Here is a 14,615-nt window from a genome sequence, read left to right on the forward strand (position 1 = left end):
AACACTTGGCTGCTAATTCATGTTTGAGCATAGTTCGGTCTGCTCGTGACAATCTTATGTTATATTTTTCTTCCTAGCACCTACCTGGGAAGTGCCCAACCCACTAGACATTCCTAGTCCGCCCAGAATGCATGGCAACACCACGGTCATGCGGTGACCACGCGACGGGCATGCGAGCTTACGCGCTCTACAGTTGGGGCCCTCGGCCACATTCCAAATCTCGATGTATCACCACCAAACTATGTATTTCTGATTCAATAGGTACTTATGTACCTAGAAATGATTTTTCAAAAAATAAAGAGCAAACTATTAGGCAACTGCAGTTCAAATTTGACCCGCTTCCTACTGAATCGACGGGAATTTGTCTTTTTCACCAGAGGTGTATCAAAACTTTTGACACCCAACCATTTTGTCAATTGTGCATTATATATGGCCTGGTATTTTATAAAATTGATTCGGTCCAATTTTGCAACAAATATATGGTAGGTCGTTCACAAAAAAACTCATTTTGGGCACTCGAAAAAATGGAAAATGAATTTTTCGTCCAAAGAAAATGAAAACTTCCTTAGGCAACATTGTTTGTCATTCCAATATGCACCCTTGTGCACGATATTAGATCATTTGAATAAACTATGTCATGAATGTGGCCATAAGATTGATCATTTGGCTTGAAAACCATGAATCTTCACACATGATAGCTCATTTATGAGAACACTTCTTTAAAATAATTACCATATTACAAGTTTATTATTTTTTCTGGAAACTTGGTCGCATATAATGACACAATGCGGAGGTTTTCCAATTTTTTGATTTTTGTTTGAATTTTTTATGCCCGTTTCAAAATGCGGTCAAAACGGCGGGAATGATCGTTCCTAGCTAGTGGTTGAATCTTGTATTTTTTTGGTGTTTATCTGATTAAATAGATACTTATGTACCTAGAAATAATTTTTGGAAAAAATAAAGAGCAAACTATGATGCAGCTACAATTCAAATTTGACCCGCTTCCACCTGAATCGGCGGAAATTTGTCTTTTTCACGAGAGGTGGATCAAAACTTTTGACACCCAACCATTTGGTAAATTGTGCATTATATATGGCCTAGTATTTTATAAAATTGATTTGGTACAATTTTGCAACAAATATATTATAGGTCCTTCACAAAAAAACTCATTTTTGGCACTCGGAAAAATGGAAAATGAATTTTTCGTCCAAAGAAAATGAAAACTTACTTAGACAACATTGTTTGCCATTCCAAGATGCACCCTTGTGCACAATATGAGATCATTTGAACAAACTATGTCATGAATGTGGGCATAAGATTGAGCATTTGAGTTGAAAGCCATGCATCTTCACACTCGATAGCTCGTTTCTGAGAACACTTTTTTAAAATAATCGCCGTATTATAAGTTTATTATTTTTGCTAGTAACTTGGTCACATAAAATGATGCAATGCGAAGTTTTTCCAATTTTTTTAATTTTTTTTGAATTTTTTATGCCCGTATCAAAATGTGGTCAAAACGGCGGGAACGACCGTTGCTAGCTAATGGTTGAATCTTGTAATTTTTTTGGTGTTTATCTGATAAAATAGATACTTATGTACCTAGAAATGATTTTTGGAAAAAATAAATAGCAAACTATGAGGTAGCTACAGTTCAAATTTGACCCGCTTCTGACTGAATCAGCGGAAATTTGTCTTTTTCACGAGAGGTGGATCAAATATTTTGACACCCAACCATTTGGTCAATTGTGCATTAAATATGTCCTAATATTTTATAAAATTGATTTGGTACAATTTTGCAACAAATATATGGTAGGTCCTTCACAAAAAAAGTCATTTTGGGCACTCGAAAAAATGAAAAATGAATTTTTCGTCCAAAGAAAATGAAAACTTTCTTAGGCAACATTGTTTGCCATTCCAAGATGCATCCCTGTGCACAATATGAGATCATTTGAACAAACTATGTCATGAATATGGGCATAAGATTGAGCATTTGTGTTGAAAGCCATGCATCTTCACACTTGATAGCTCGTTTCTGAGAACACTTTATTAAAATAATCGCTGTATTACAAGTTTATAATTTTTGCTGGTAACTTGGTCACATATAATGACGCAATGCGGAGGTTTTTCAATTTTTTTTGAATTTTTTATGCCCGTTTCAAAATGTGGTCAAAACGGCGGGAATGACCGTTCCTAGCTAGTGGTTGAATCTTGAATTTTTTTTGTGTTTCTCTGATTAAATAGATACTTTTGTACCTAGAAATGATTTTTGAAAAAAATAAGGAGCAAACTATGAGGCAGCTGTAGTTCAAATTTGACCCGCTTCCTACTGAATTGACGAAGATTTCTCTTTTTCACCTGAGGTGGATCAAATTTTTTGACACCCAACCATTTGGTCAATTGTGCATTAAATATGGCCTAGTTTTTTTATAAAAAATGATATGGTCCATTTTTGCAACAAATATATGATAGGTCCTTCACAAAAAAACTCCTTTTGAACACTCGAAAAATGGAAAATTGTTTTTTCGTCCAAAAAAATGAAAACTTTCTTAGGCAACATTGTTTGTCATTCCAATATGCATCCTTATGCACAATATGAGATAATTTGAACGAACTATGCCATTCCAAAATGCATCCTTGTGCAAAAAACACAAGAGAAACAAATAGAAAAACACAACTACATAAGCTTGAAAATGTATTTGATGTGCTCCACATGTGCTATGATTGTGAATTATAAAATTGATGTGCTCCAAATTTGCAACAAATATTTGCTAGGTTCTTTATAAAAATATCATTTTGGACACTCAAAAAATGTTTCTCTTACAAAAAACTCATATCTTAGAACACTTTTTTAATGATATTAACAATATTCAAAGTTTGTTATTTTTACTGAAAAGTAGGTCACACTTTGGTGACACAATACGAAGGATTTTTATTTTTATAAATTTCTTAGGTCGTCAAATAGCAGACATGATTCAAAATCTTATTTTTAATCGATTACGACCAATTTAAATTATCTTAACATCATCAAAAGGAATACTCTATTCTGATTGGTTTAAAATAAGCTCACGCGGATCATGGCTTAAGCACCGTCGGATGCGCCCGGATCCAACGGCAGCCCACACCCCCCTCGTCGCTCTCGTCCCTCCCGAATCACCCCGTATCCCTCTCATCCTCGTCCACCCACGAAACCCTAGCCCCCTTCTCCCAATCGCCGCCGCCGCCTTCTCCCTATAGCTGGCCAAATGGGCCAGTTTTTTCGGGCCGGCCCGTGAGCACACCGGCACGGCCCGCCTTGGGCCAGGCACGGCACGGGCTAAACGGGCCGGGCCAGGCACGTAGCACGCCCTGGGCCATGCCTGGGCCTGGAGGCTGGGCACGCGGGCCGGCCCGGCCAGGCCCGATTACATTTTATTTTTATTTTTTATACATCTATATATGGCCCAACATTTAAAAATAGGCTAAAAAACGCTCAGTGCGTCAAATAACAGGCTAAAAATATGCGGCCCACCGTGCTAAACGGGCCAACGTGCCGACCCGTTTACTAACTGGGCCGTGCCTGGGCATGGGGCGCAGCACGCGGGCTGGCACGGCACGGCCCGTATAGTAATCGTGCCCTGGCGGGCCGTGCCGGGCCGGCCCGGCCCGTTTGGCTAGGTATGCTTCTCCCTCGCAGATCCAATCCAAGTCAGAGCCCCCGGCCTCCATCTCCATTCCTGCGCGCGTCGGCCACCTCCCTCCGGCGGAGCTCGACCCCACCCCCCAAGCGCCGCTGCTCCACCCTCACCCGCGAGGGTCTCTGCTGCCAGCGCGCGCACAACCTCAGTCCCCTGTTGCTCTCCCTGCTGCCCGCCTCCCTCTCGCCCCGGCTCCCTGCTCCGCCTCGACCGGCCAGCGCGCCGCCATGACCGGCCAGCCCAAGCTCGCGTCGCCCGCTTCGCTCGCCGGATCTGGCCGCCTCTCTCTCTTCCCCTACTCTATTTGTCATGATTTCTCTATCTGAATCTCTCTCTCTCTCTGGCTTCTACTACGTCGCCCAGTCCGGCGTCGGCGCGCGGGGACGCGCCTTCTGGCGCACATCCATCGGCCACATCCTCTGCACACCCTGAAGACGGGCTGCGTCGACCTCATCCCCGCACCCCAGGAGGTCGAGGACCGCAAGGACCTGGAGATCGGCGAGATGGAGGGCAAGCGTCGCCTGCGTCAATCGGCGAGATGGAGATCGACTACACCACGACGGCGACGGGCCGACGCTGGTGAACTTGGAGCGCAGGTGCGGATCAAGCTCGTGGCGGCCAAGGGCATGCCATACCTGCACGAGGACTGTAAGTCGCTGGATGTCTCCAGTGATTTTGATGTGAACTTGTATGACTGACTAACGATGCACTGTTGCACTGCATAACTGGTCTCGATTGAATGTATCTTGTAAGGTCATCCTAAGGTCATCCATCGCGACATCAAGGCGGCCAACATCCTTCTCGATGACAACTTTGAGCCCAAGGTAAAAATGCATGACGGGATCATGTTGTTTGGTTGGAAGATATATTCTGAATGTTCATCTCGGATTATGATCGAGCTTTTCTATCTCGTGCAAGTTGCCAACTTTGGGCTGGTCAAGATCCAGCACGGAGATGACAACCATGTTTCTACCCGGGTGATGGGGACTTTTGGGTAAGCCTAGCGTTCCAATTTCCTTGCCGTTACGTTTACCTGTTCCTGACCTGAATAAAACGCACACAATGGCATTGACTGGTTTGGCAGGTACATGGTGCCGGAGTACACCAACACCGGGAAAATAACCGACCGGTCCGACGTCTTCTCCTTCGGCCTCGTGCTTCTGGAGATCATCACCGGCAAGAGACCGGTCCTGGCCGACGAGCCCAACGGGGACGACGAGACTCTGGTCTCTTGGGTGAGTCGTTTTTACCCTGAATCCTGGCCTCTCAAGTCACGAACTGTACTTCCTTTCTTACTTTTTTTCTAAAGTTCAGTTGAGCTATGGAGCAACACTGTGCAGAGCACTAGTATGTTTACTGATTTTTTTTACATTTCTCCTCCATGACTAAACTGACGGCCCATGTCAATATACCATCATCAGAGAGTAAAGTACCCTGCTCCTCCATTTTGCTTTTGATGATCTGTTCTCGACGATGTTGTACCGTAGTCAGTTTTCGACGATGATCAGCATATAATAGGTCCTTTTATTAATTGAAAGAAATGCAGCTCTGTATCCTAAATTCAGGACGACCTCCAGGTAATATGTTAACTCATATTGCCATCTAGGAAAAGATTAGAATTAAAATCCAACATATATATTGGAGATGGAGACCAACTCTTACTAACCTTTCTTTGTTATAATAATTGAGAGTCACCTACAGAGATAAGAATTTGCACGTGGCATCTTCTAAAATAACCTGCACACTTCACCACAACTACTGTAACTTAGTGAGTATATATACAATAATATATAGGATTCATCTACAGCAATAACAATTTCCACACAACATTCTGTAGATACAAATCTTCAAACAACATTTGCACATGTATATATATATGGGTGCTAGTCAATTAGAGAATGTCTGTGATACCATGTCTGTACTATGTGCCAGTGTAGCTGTACTGATGCTTTGGATTGCCTAGCACCCCCTGTTCATGGTGGGCTAAACTTGTATTTGCTCATGCTGCTGCGTATTGATGATCATGAGTGTGATGCATTTTGATGATCTCCTTGTACCAGATGAGTGTGATGCGTACTGACCTTCACCTCGTTCTTTCTCTCGCAGACTCGAAGGAGACCATATGCAAGGCACCTCCTCTTCGGTCGTGAGAGTGTCCAGGGGTCGTGGGTGCGGCTAATGCCTATGTCTGTGGCCGCACTTGACACTGCCCTCTCTTTAAGGGCACATATCATTTTTTACAACTCTGCTATCTTTTCCCAAGTCTTTATTATCTTGCCTAGCCTTGTACTGATATGTATTATTTGATGCTAATTACCCAAGTTAGTGCATGACGTTAAGGATAACCTGAGAACACTTGCCTAAGTTTATAAGATATGACATGTGACAGACTGACAGTCCAAGCCTGCTGCTCTTTCAATGCTTTTGTTGTTGTACTATGCTTCTCTAGTTGTTTGAATGCTTTTGCTTCTTTTGTACCTGATGGTAAGGACCTTTCTTTTCTCCCGTGGGTTAAAATAATGGGAGTTTGCGTGGAAGGTTCTCTCGCTGTATGTGAATAGCAGTCTGATGTTACTTGGCAAATGTTTTTTCTATGATATGAGGGAAGAGATACTATCATGTGCATGGAAGGTTTTCAAGTGAGCACTTGTTAGTTTGTTTAGTACTTATGTAGTATGGGAAATATGCATAGGTATGTCCATGTGATTTTTAAGCATGCCTACCTGATACAGAGTTCTGTAACTGATGTTCTTTATTTGATAGTCTATAGCCTCTTATAGTTGAAAAGTTGAATAGTTACAGTATGTGTGCTGCTATGTCTCTTATATTTTCAGAAAAATCATTAATTTATCTGTCCTGTTCTATTAATCTTGAAGATCAAACTCACATGCATATGTTGCTTAACCTGACTGGCTTGAGTATTGTTTTGAACGGATTGTACTACAGATTCCCTTCACTGTTTTTCTTCTAGTTATCTCATAGGATTACTCATGAGGCACATCTATTCTCTCCATTTTCTAGAACAAAAATGTGATTAATTCAGCATGCTTATGAGGAATGTTGAATATTTTTGTGCATTAGCTTCTCCTGGGATTGTTTTGGTCGATTTGTACCCATTGGTCCATTATGGTGGTGATCCTCTCTCCATTTTTTAGAACCAAAATGTGATTAATTCGACATGCTTATGAGGAATGTTGAATATTTTTGTGCATTAGCTTCTGCTGGGATTTTTTTGGTCGATTTGTACCGATTGGTCCATTATGGTGGTGATCCTCTTTACTTTATTGGTTGAATAAGCTTGATCTTGGATTGATCATGTATATTGGAACGTACAAGACTCATGTGGAATTAGTTAAGTTGATATCAAATACATTTGTTGCATGCTCCATTAGTGGTTTATACTTGAAACCTGGTGATATGTCTCCGTCGTATCTATAATTTTTGATTGTTCCATGCCAATATTCTACAACTTTCATATACTTTTGGCAACTTTTTATACTATTTTTTGGGACTAACATATTGATCCAGTGCCCAGTGCCAGTTCCTGTCTGTTGCATGTTTTATGTTTCGCACAAACCCCATATCAAACGGACTCCAAACGGGATAAAAACGGATGGAGAATTATTTTGGAATATTTGTGATTTTTGGGAGGAATAATCAACGCGATACGTTGCCTGAGGTGGCCACGAGATAGGGGCCTACACCCACTTAAAATGGGCGCCCCCCACCCTCGTGGGCCACTCGTAAGGCGGTTGATGCCCTTCTTTGGCCGCAAGAAAGGTATTTTTTGGAAAACGATCTGGGCGAAGGTTTCAATCCAATCGGAGTTACAGATCTCCAGATATAAAGGAAACGGTGCCAGGGCAGAATTCCAGAACGCACAAACAGAGAGATAGATCCAATCTTGGAGGCGCTCTCGCCCCTCCCAAGCCATGGGAGCCAAGGACTAGAGGGGGAACCCTTCTCCCATCCAGGGAGAAGGTCAAGGAAGAAGAAGAAGAAGGAGGGCTCTCTCCCCCTTGCTTCCGGTGGCGCGGAACGCCGCCGGGGGCCATCATCATCACCGCGGTCTTCACCAACACCTCCGTCATCTTCACCAACATCTCCATCACCTTTCCCCCTCTATCTACAATGGTCCACTCTCCCACAACCCGCTGTACCCTCTACTTAAACATGGTGCTTTATGCTTCATATTATTATCCAATGATGTGTTGCCATCCTATGATGTCTGAGTAGATTTTCGTTGTCCTATTGGTGGTTGATGAATTGTTATGATTGATTTAATTTGCTTGTGGTTATGTTGCTGTCCTATTGTGCCCTCCGTGTCGCGCAAGCGTGAGGGGATTCCCGCTGTAGGGTGTTGCAATACGTTCATGATTCTTTTATGGCGGGTTGCTTGAGTGATAGAAGCATAAACCCGAGTAAGGGGATTGTTGCGTATGGGATAAAGGGGACTTGATGCTTTAATGCTATGGTTGGGTTTTACCTTAATGAATCTGTAGTAGTTGCGGATGCTTGCTAGAGTTCCAATCATAAGTGCATATGATCCAATAAGAGAAAGTATGTTAGCTTATGCCTCCCCCACATAAAACTTGCTATTGATCTAGTAACGTAATCAATTGCTCAGCGACACTTTCGCAACTCCTACCACCACTTCTCCACACTCACTTTATTTACTTTATTGCATCTTATTCTAAACAACCCCTAGTTTATATTTACGTGTTCTTTATTATCTTGCAAATCTATCCTATCACACCTACAAAGTACTTCTAGTTTCATACTTGTTCTAGGTAAAGCGAACGTCAAGCGTGCGTAGAGTCGTATCTGTGGCCGATAGGACTTGAGAGAGTATTTTTTTCTACCTTTAGCTCCTCGTTGGGTTTGACACTCTTACTTATCGAAAGAGGCTACAACTATCCCGTATACTTGCGGGTTATCAAGACCTTTTTCTGGCGCCGTTGCCAGGGAGTCATTGCGTGGGGTGAATATTCTCGTGTGTGCTTGTTTGCTTTATCACTAAGTAAGTTTTATTTGTTGTTCTTAGTTGTTTTCTATCTTTAGTTATGGGTAGGAAACGCAAAATACCAAAAAAATTAGTTGTACCTACTGAACCAATGGTTGAAGAACCACTCAAAATCTATCACACTCCTGAAGATTTTTACTTGGATCATCTTCGATCCCTTTGTGCTCGTGCCGAAACCCCAACTAGCTTAGTTGAGGGCAAATCTTTAGATGAGCATGCTTGTTATGTGCGACACCGTATATCTGAAAAAGAGAAACTTTTACTGGATCAAAATCATCGTTTGCAATGCTATGCTTGGAATTTATGTGAAATATATGATATTACTTGTTGTTCTAAAAACCGTAAGAAACACCTCCCCTACCAATGTGAGTTTATTGATAATAGAATCGTATCTTCGTATGCTAAGGGTGTTTATAATTACTATGATGTTCAACAAATTGAAGAATTTGTTGCTTTTAAGGGTGCTTATGAAATTGCTTTTTTGATTGAAAAGTATGATGTTACTCTCTACAAATATGGAAATTTTGCCATACTTGAATGTTGTTATGATAATTATGCTTCTAATGCCTATGTTAAATGATGTCTACTACACAACCTTCTTCTTGTAGACGTTGTTGGGCCTGCAAGTGCACAGGTTTGTAGGACAGTAGCAAATTTCCCTCAAGTGGATGACCTAAGGTTTATCAATCCGTGGGAGGCGTAGGATGAAGATGGTCTCTCTCAAACAACCCGACAACCAAATAACAAAGAGTCTCTTGTGTCTCCAACACACCCAATACAACGGTAAATTGCATAGGTGCACTAGTTCGGCGAAGAGATGGTGATACAAGTGCAATATGGATGGTAGATAAAGGTTTTTGTAATATGAAAATATAAAAACAGCAAGGTAACTAATGATAAAAGTGAGCGTAAACAGTATTGCAATGATAGGAAACACGGCATAGGGTTCATACTTTCACTAGTGCAAGTTCTCTCAACAATAATAACATAGATAGATCATATAATAATCCCTCAACATGCAACAAAGAGTCACTCCAAAGCCACTAATAGCGAAGAACAAACGTAGAGATTATGGTAGGGTACGAAACCACCTCAAAGTTATTTTTTCGGATCAATCTATTCAAGAGTTCGCACTAGAATAACACCTTAAGACACAAATCAACCAAAACCCTAATATCACCTAGATACTCCATTGTCACCTCAAGTATCAATGGGCATGATTATACGATATGCATCACACAATCTCATATTCATCCAACCAACACAAAGTCCTTCAAAGAGTGCCCCAAAGTTTCTACCGCAGAGTCAAGAAAACGTGTGCCAACCCCTATGCATAGGTTCATGGGCGGAACCCGCAAGTTGGTCACCAAAATATACATCAAGTGGCACGTGATATCCCATTTTCACCACAGATAAACACGGCAAGACATACATCAAGTGTTCTCAAATAAAGACTCGATCCGATAAGATAACTTCAAGAGGGAAACTCAATTCATCACAAGAGAGTAGAGGGGGAGAAACATCATAAGATCCAACTATAATAACAAAGCTCACGATACATCAAGATCGTGCCATAGAGAGAACACGAGAGAGAGAGAGAGAGAGATCAAACACATAGCTACTGGTACATACCCTCAGCCTCGAGGGTGAACTACTCCCTCCTCGTCATGGATAGCGCCAGGATGATGAAGATGGCCATCGGTGATGGGTTCCCCCTCCGGTAGGGTGCCGGAACGGACTCCCGAGAGGTTTTTGGTGGCTACAGAGGCTTGCGGCGGTGGAACTCCCGATCTATCTTGATATTCGATGTTTTTAGGGTACGTAGGCTTATATAGGCGAAAAAAGTCGGTCGGGGGAGCCTCGAGGGGCCCACGAGTCAGGGGGGCGTGCCCAATAGGGGGGGGGTGCCCCCTATCTCCTGGCCTCCTCGAGGATCTTCTGACGTGAACTCCAAGTCTCCAGGATCATATTCTTCCAAAAAAATCACGCTGCCGAAGGTTTCATTCCGTTTGGACTCCGTTCGATATTCCTTTTCTTCGAAATACTGAAACAGGCAATAAAACAACAATATGGGTTGGGCCTCCGGTTAATAGGTTAGTCCCAAAAGTAATATAAAAGTGTATAATAAAGCCCGTAATCATTTAAAACAGATAATAAAATAGCATGAATGCTTCATAAATTATAGATACGTTGGAGACGTATCAACATCCCCAAGCTTAATTCCTACTCGTCCTCGAGTAGGTAAATGATAAAGAAAGAATTTATGAAGTGTGAATGCTAGAAGGTGCACAAGTTTGATCAATGATAATTTCAATCACCTTTTCTAGCATGATAATATGTCATAACAGTAGTTCATCTCATAAAACTTCTCACGATAAAGTAACAAGCAATTCACATGTCAAAGCATAGACCATAAAATTTCTTGAAAACTAGCAAACTTCATTCTCAGTCATTCAAACAATTGCAATTCATCTTATATTCAGGAATATCAAACTCCACATACTCAACTATCATATAGTCTTCTACAATTGCTAACACTCACGCAATACTAATGGTTATGGAGTTTTAATCGGACACTGAGAAAGATAGGGGCTCATAGTGTTGCCTCCCAACGTATTCACCTTTGGGTGATGTCAACAATAATAGTTCATGCTAACTTACATCCAATTGGATATATATATCAGGATCTTCCCAACACGAGGTGCTTGCCAAAGGATAAAATGAAAAAGGGAAAGGTGAAGATCACCTTGACTCTTGCATAAAAGTAAAAGACATAAAGTAAAAGATAGGCCCTTCGCAGAGGGAAGTAGAGGTTGTCATGCGCTTTTAGGGTTGGATTTACAAAATCTTAATGCGAATGAACATCACTTTATATTGCCACTTGTATATGGACCTTTATTATGCAGTCCATCGCTTTTATTGCTTCCATAACAAGATCGTATAAAGCTATTTTCTTCACACCAAAATATCATAGATATTTAGAGAGCAATTTTTATTGCTTGCACCGATGACAACTTACTGAAGGATCTTACTCAATCCATAGGTAGGTATGGTGGACTCTCATGGCAAAACTGGGTTTAAGGATATTTGGAAGCACAAGTAGTATCTCTACTTGGTGCAAGGAATTTTGGCTAGCATGAGGGGGAAAGGCAAGCTCAACATGTTTGAATGATCCATGACAATATACTTTAACTGAGATGTGCGAAAACATAAATCATTATGTTGTCTTCCTTGTCCAACATCAACTCTTTAGCATGTCATACTTAATGAGTGCTCCTAATTATAAAAGATGTCTAGGATAGTGTATTTATATATGAAATCTCTCTTCCTTCAATATTCTTTCATGAATTGTTGAAATGACCAATACAATGCTTGCTAACCTTCAATAAATTTACAACCTCTACTTCTTAGATGTGAAGTCATTACTCCCCATGGGATAAGCAAATGAGGCATATATAATTTCAGATTTATGACATTCAACCATTTACTCATAGGATATAAGTGAAGCACACGAGTAAATGACAAACTACTCCAACAAGATATAAGTGAAGATCAATGAGTAGCTAAATAATTATGCAACTATGTGAAGACTCTCTCTCATTTAAGAATTTCAGATCTTGGTATTGTATTCAAACAGCAAGCAAAACAAAATAAAATGACATTGCAAGGATAGCACAACTCATGTGAAGAAGCAAAAGCTTAGGCTCAACCGATACTAACCGATAGTTGTTGAAGAAAAAAGATGGGATGCCTACCGGGGCATCCCCAAGCTTAGATGCTTGAGACTTCTTGAAATATTATCTTGGGGTGCCTTGGTCATCCCCAAGCTTGAAATTTTGTGTCTCCTTAATTCCTCTCATATCATGGTTTCTCTTTTTATCAAAAGCTTCATCCACAACAAACTCAACAAGAACTCGTGAGATAGGTTAGTATAAACCAATGCAAAACCTTATCATTTCCTACTATAATAAATCACTAAAATTATTATTCAACATTGCATTCTAAATGCCTCTGCATATTTAATACTCCTATCCTCAAATAGAATCATTAAACAATGAAACATATGCACACAATGCAATCATAACAGCAATCTGCCAAAACAGTATAGTCTGTAAAGAACGCAAGAGTATCAATACTTCCCTAACTCCAAAAATTATGAAATAAAATTACCACTATAGTAAATTTATCAGAGCTCATTATGCAAAATGTTTCAACATTATATCATGCTCTGAATTGTCTAGGGAAGTTTTGCAACAGCGGTAAACTTTCTGTTTTCAAACAGCAACATGTATACTAGCAAAATAAGCATGGCAAAGGCTATCCTTGACTTCTTTATTGAAACTAAAGATGAAAAACATTATTCTAAATAACAGCAATCAAATACTAACAAAATAAAATGAGGCTCTAAGCAAAACACATATCATGTGGTGAATAAAAATATAGCGCCAAGTAAAGTTACCGATGAACGAAGACGAAAGAGGGGATGCCTTCCGGGGCATCCCCAAGCTTAGGCTCTTGGTTGTCCTTGAATATTACCTTGGGGTGCCTTGGGAATCCCCAATCTTAGGCCCTTGCCACTCCTTATTCCATAGTCCATCGAATCTTTACCCAAAACTTGAAAACTCCACAACACAAAACTCAACAGAAAACTCGTAAGCTCCATTAGTATAAGAAAATAAAACCACCACTTAGGTACTGTAATTAACTCATTCTAAATTCATATTGGTGTAATATATATTGTATTCCAACTTATCTATGGTTCATACCCTCCGATACTACTCATAGATTCATCAAAATAAGCTAACAACACAATGAAAACAGAATCTGTCAAAAACAGAATAGTTTGTAGTAATATGTATCAAACCTATACTTATGGAACTTAAAAAATCCTACCAAATTAGGAAGTCCTAATAAATTTGTGTACCAATCCAGAACAAAAATAATCAGAGCATAAGCATGTTTCTGTGGATTAACAAAACTAATTTACTGGGTGCAAAAGTTTCTGATTTTCAGCAGGATCAACACAACTATCACCGTAAGCTATCCTAAAGGTCTTACTTGGCACTTTATTGAAACAAAAGATATAAAACATGATTACTACAGTAGCATAATCATGTGAACACACAAAAACAGTAAGGATAAATATTGGGTTGTCTCCCAACAAGCGCTTTTCTTTAATGCCTTTCTAGCTAGGCATGATGATGACAATGATGCTCACATAAAAGATAAGAATTGAAACATAACGGGAGCATCATGAAGCATATGACTAGCACATTTAAGCCTAACCCACTTCCTATGCATAGGGATTTTGTGGGCAAACAATTTATGGGAGCAACAATCAACTAGCATAGGAAGGCAAAACAAGCATAAGTTCAAAACTTGAAGCACATAGAGAGGAAACTTGACATTATCGCAATTCCTACAAGCATATGTTCCTCCCTCATAATAATTTTCAGTAGTATAATGAATGAATTCAAAAATATAACCAGCACCTAAAGCATTCTTTCCATGATCTACAAGCATAGAAAATTTACTACTCTCCACATAAGCAAAATTCTTCTCATTCGGAATAGTGGGAGTATCACAAGAGACTTGAACACTAAAAATTGTTTCCACATTAAAAGAGTAATGTTCAGAAAAAGGGTAATCATAATCATGATAAGATTTATAAATATAATCATCACTACTTTTTATAGCATAAGTTTCATCACAATAATCATCATAAGTAGCTATTTCGTTCTCATCATAATCGATTGAAACCTCTCCCAAGATAGTGGAATCACTAAATAAAGTTGACACTCTTCCAAATCCAATTTCATATTTATCACAATAAGATTCAACATCCTTCAAAATAGTGGGATCACTACTTCCTAAAGTTGACACTCTTCGGAACCCACTTTCATCAATATAATCATCAT

General features: G+C 40.2%; 1 protein-coding gene across 1 annotated transcript; it reads left to right on the forward strand.

Annotated features, from left to right (window-relative positions):
• The first annotated feature begins 3,677 nt into the window (after positions 1-3,677).
• On the forward strand, positions 3,678-6,093 carry LOC119340118 (receptor-like serine/threonine-protein kinase At3g01300). The gene is made up of 5 exons (XM_037612023.1): positions 3,678-4,322; positions 4,428-4,498; positions 4,593-4,668; positions 4,759-4,909; positions 5,781-6,093. Exons 3-5 carry the CDS (start codon positions 4,655-4,657, stop codon positions 5,979-5,981), a joined length of 366 nt encoding a protein of 121 aa, XP_037467920.1. The 5' UTR covers positions 3,678-4,322; positions 4,428-4,498; positions 4,593-4,654; the 3' UTR covers positions 5,982-6,093.
• Positions 6,094-14,615: the final 8,522 nt, after the last annotated feature.

Source organism: Triticum dicoccoides, chromosome 7B, assembly GCF_002162155.2.
Source record: "Triticum dicoccoides isolate Atlit2015 ecotype Zavitan chromosome 7B, WEW_v2.0, whole genome shotgun sequence".
NCBI classification, from domain to species: domain Eukaryota; kingdom Viridiplantae; phylum Streptophyta; class Magnoliopsida; order Poales; family Poaceae; genus Triticum; species Triticum dicoccoides.

Coding starts and splice junctions, on each gene's coding strand:
- LOC119340118 (XM_037612023.1), top strand. Junction 4,910..5,780: donor ACGAGACTCTGGTCTCTTGG/GTGAGTCGTTTT, acceptor TTTCTCTCGCAG/ACTCGAAGGAGACCATATGC.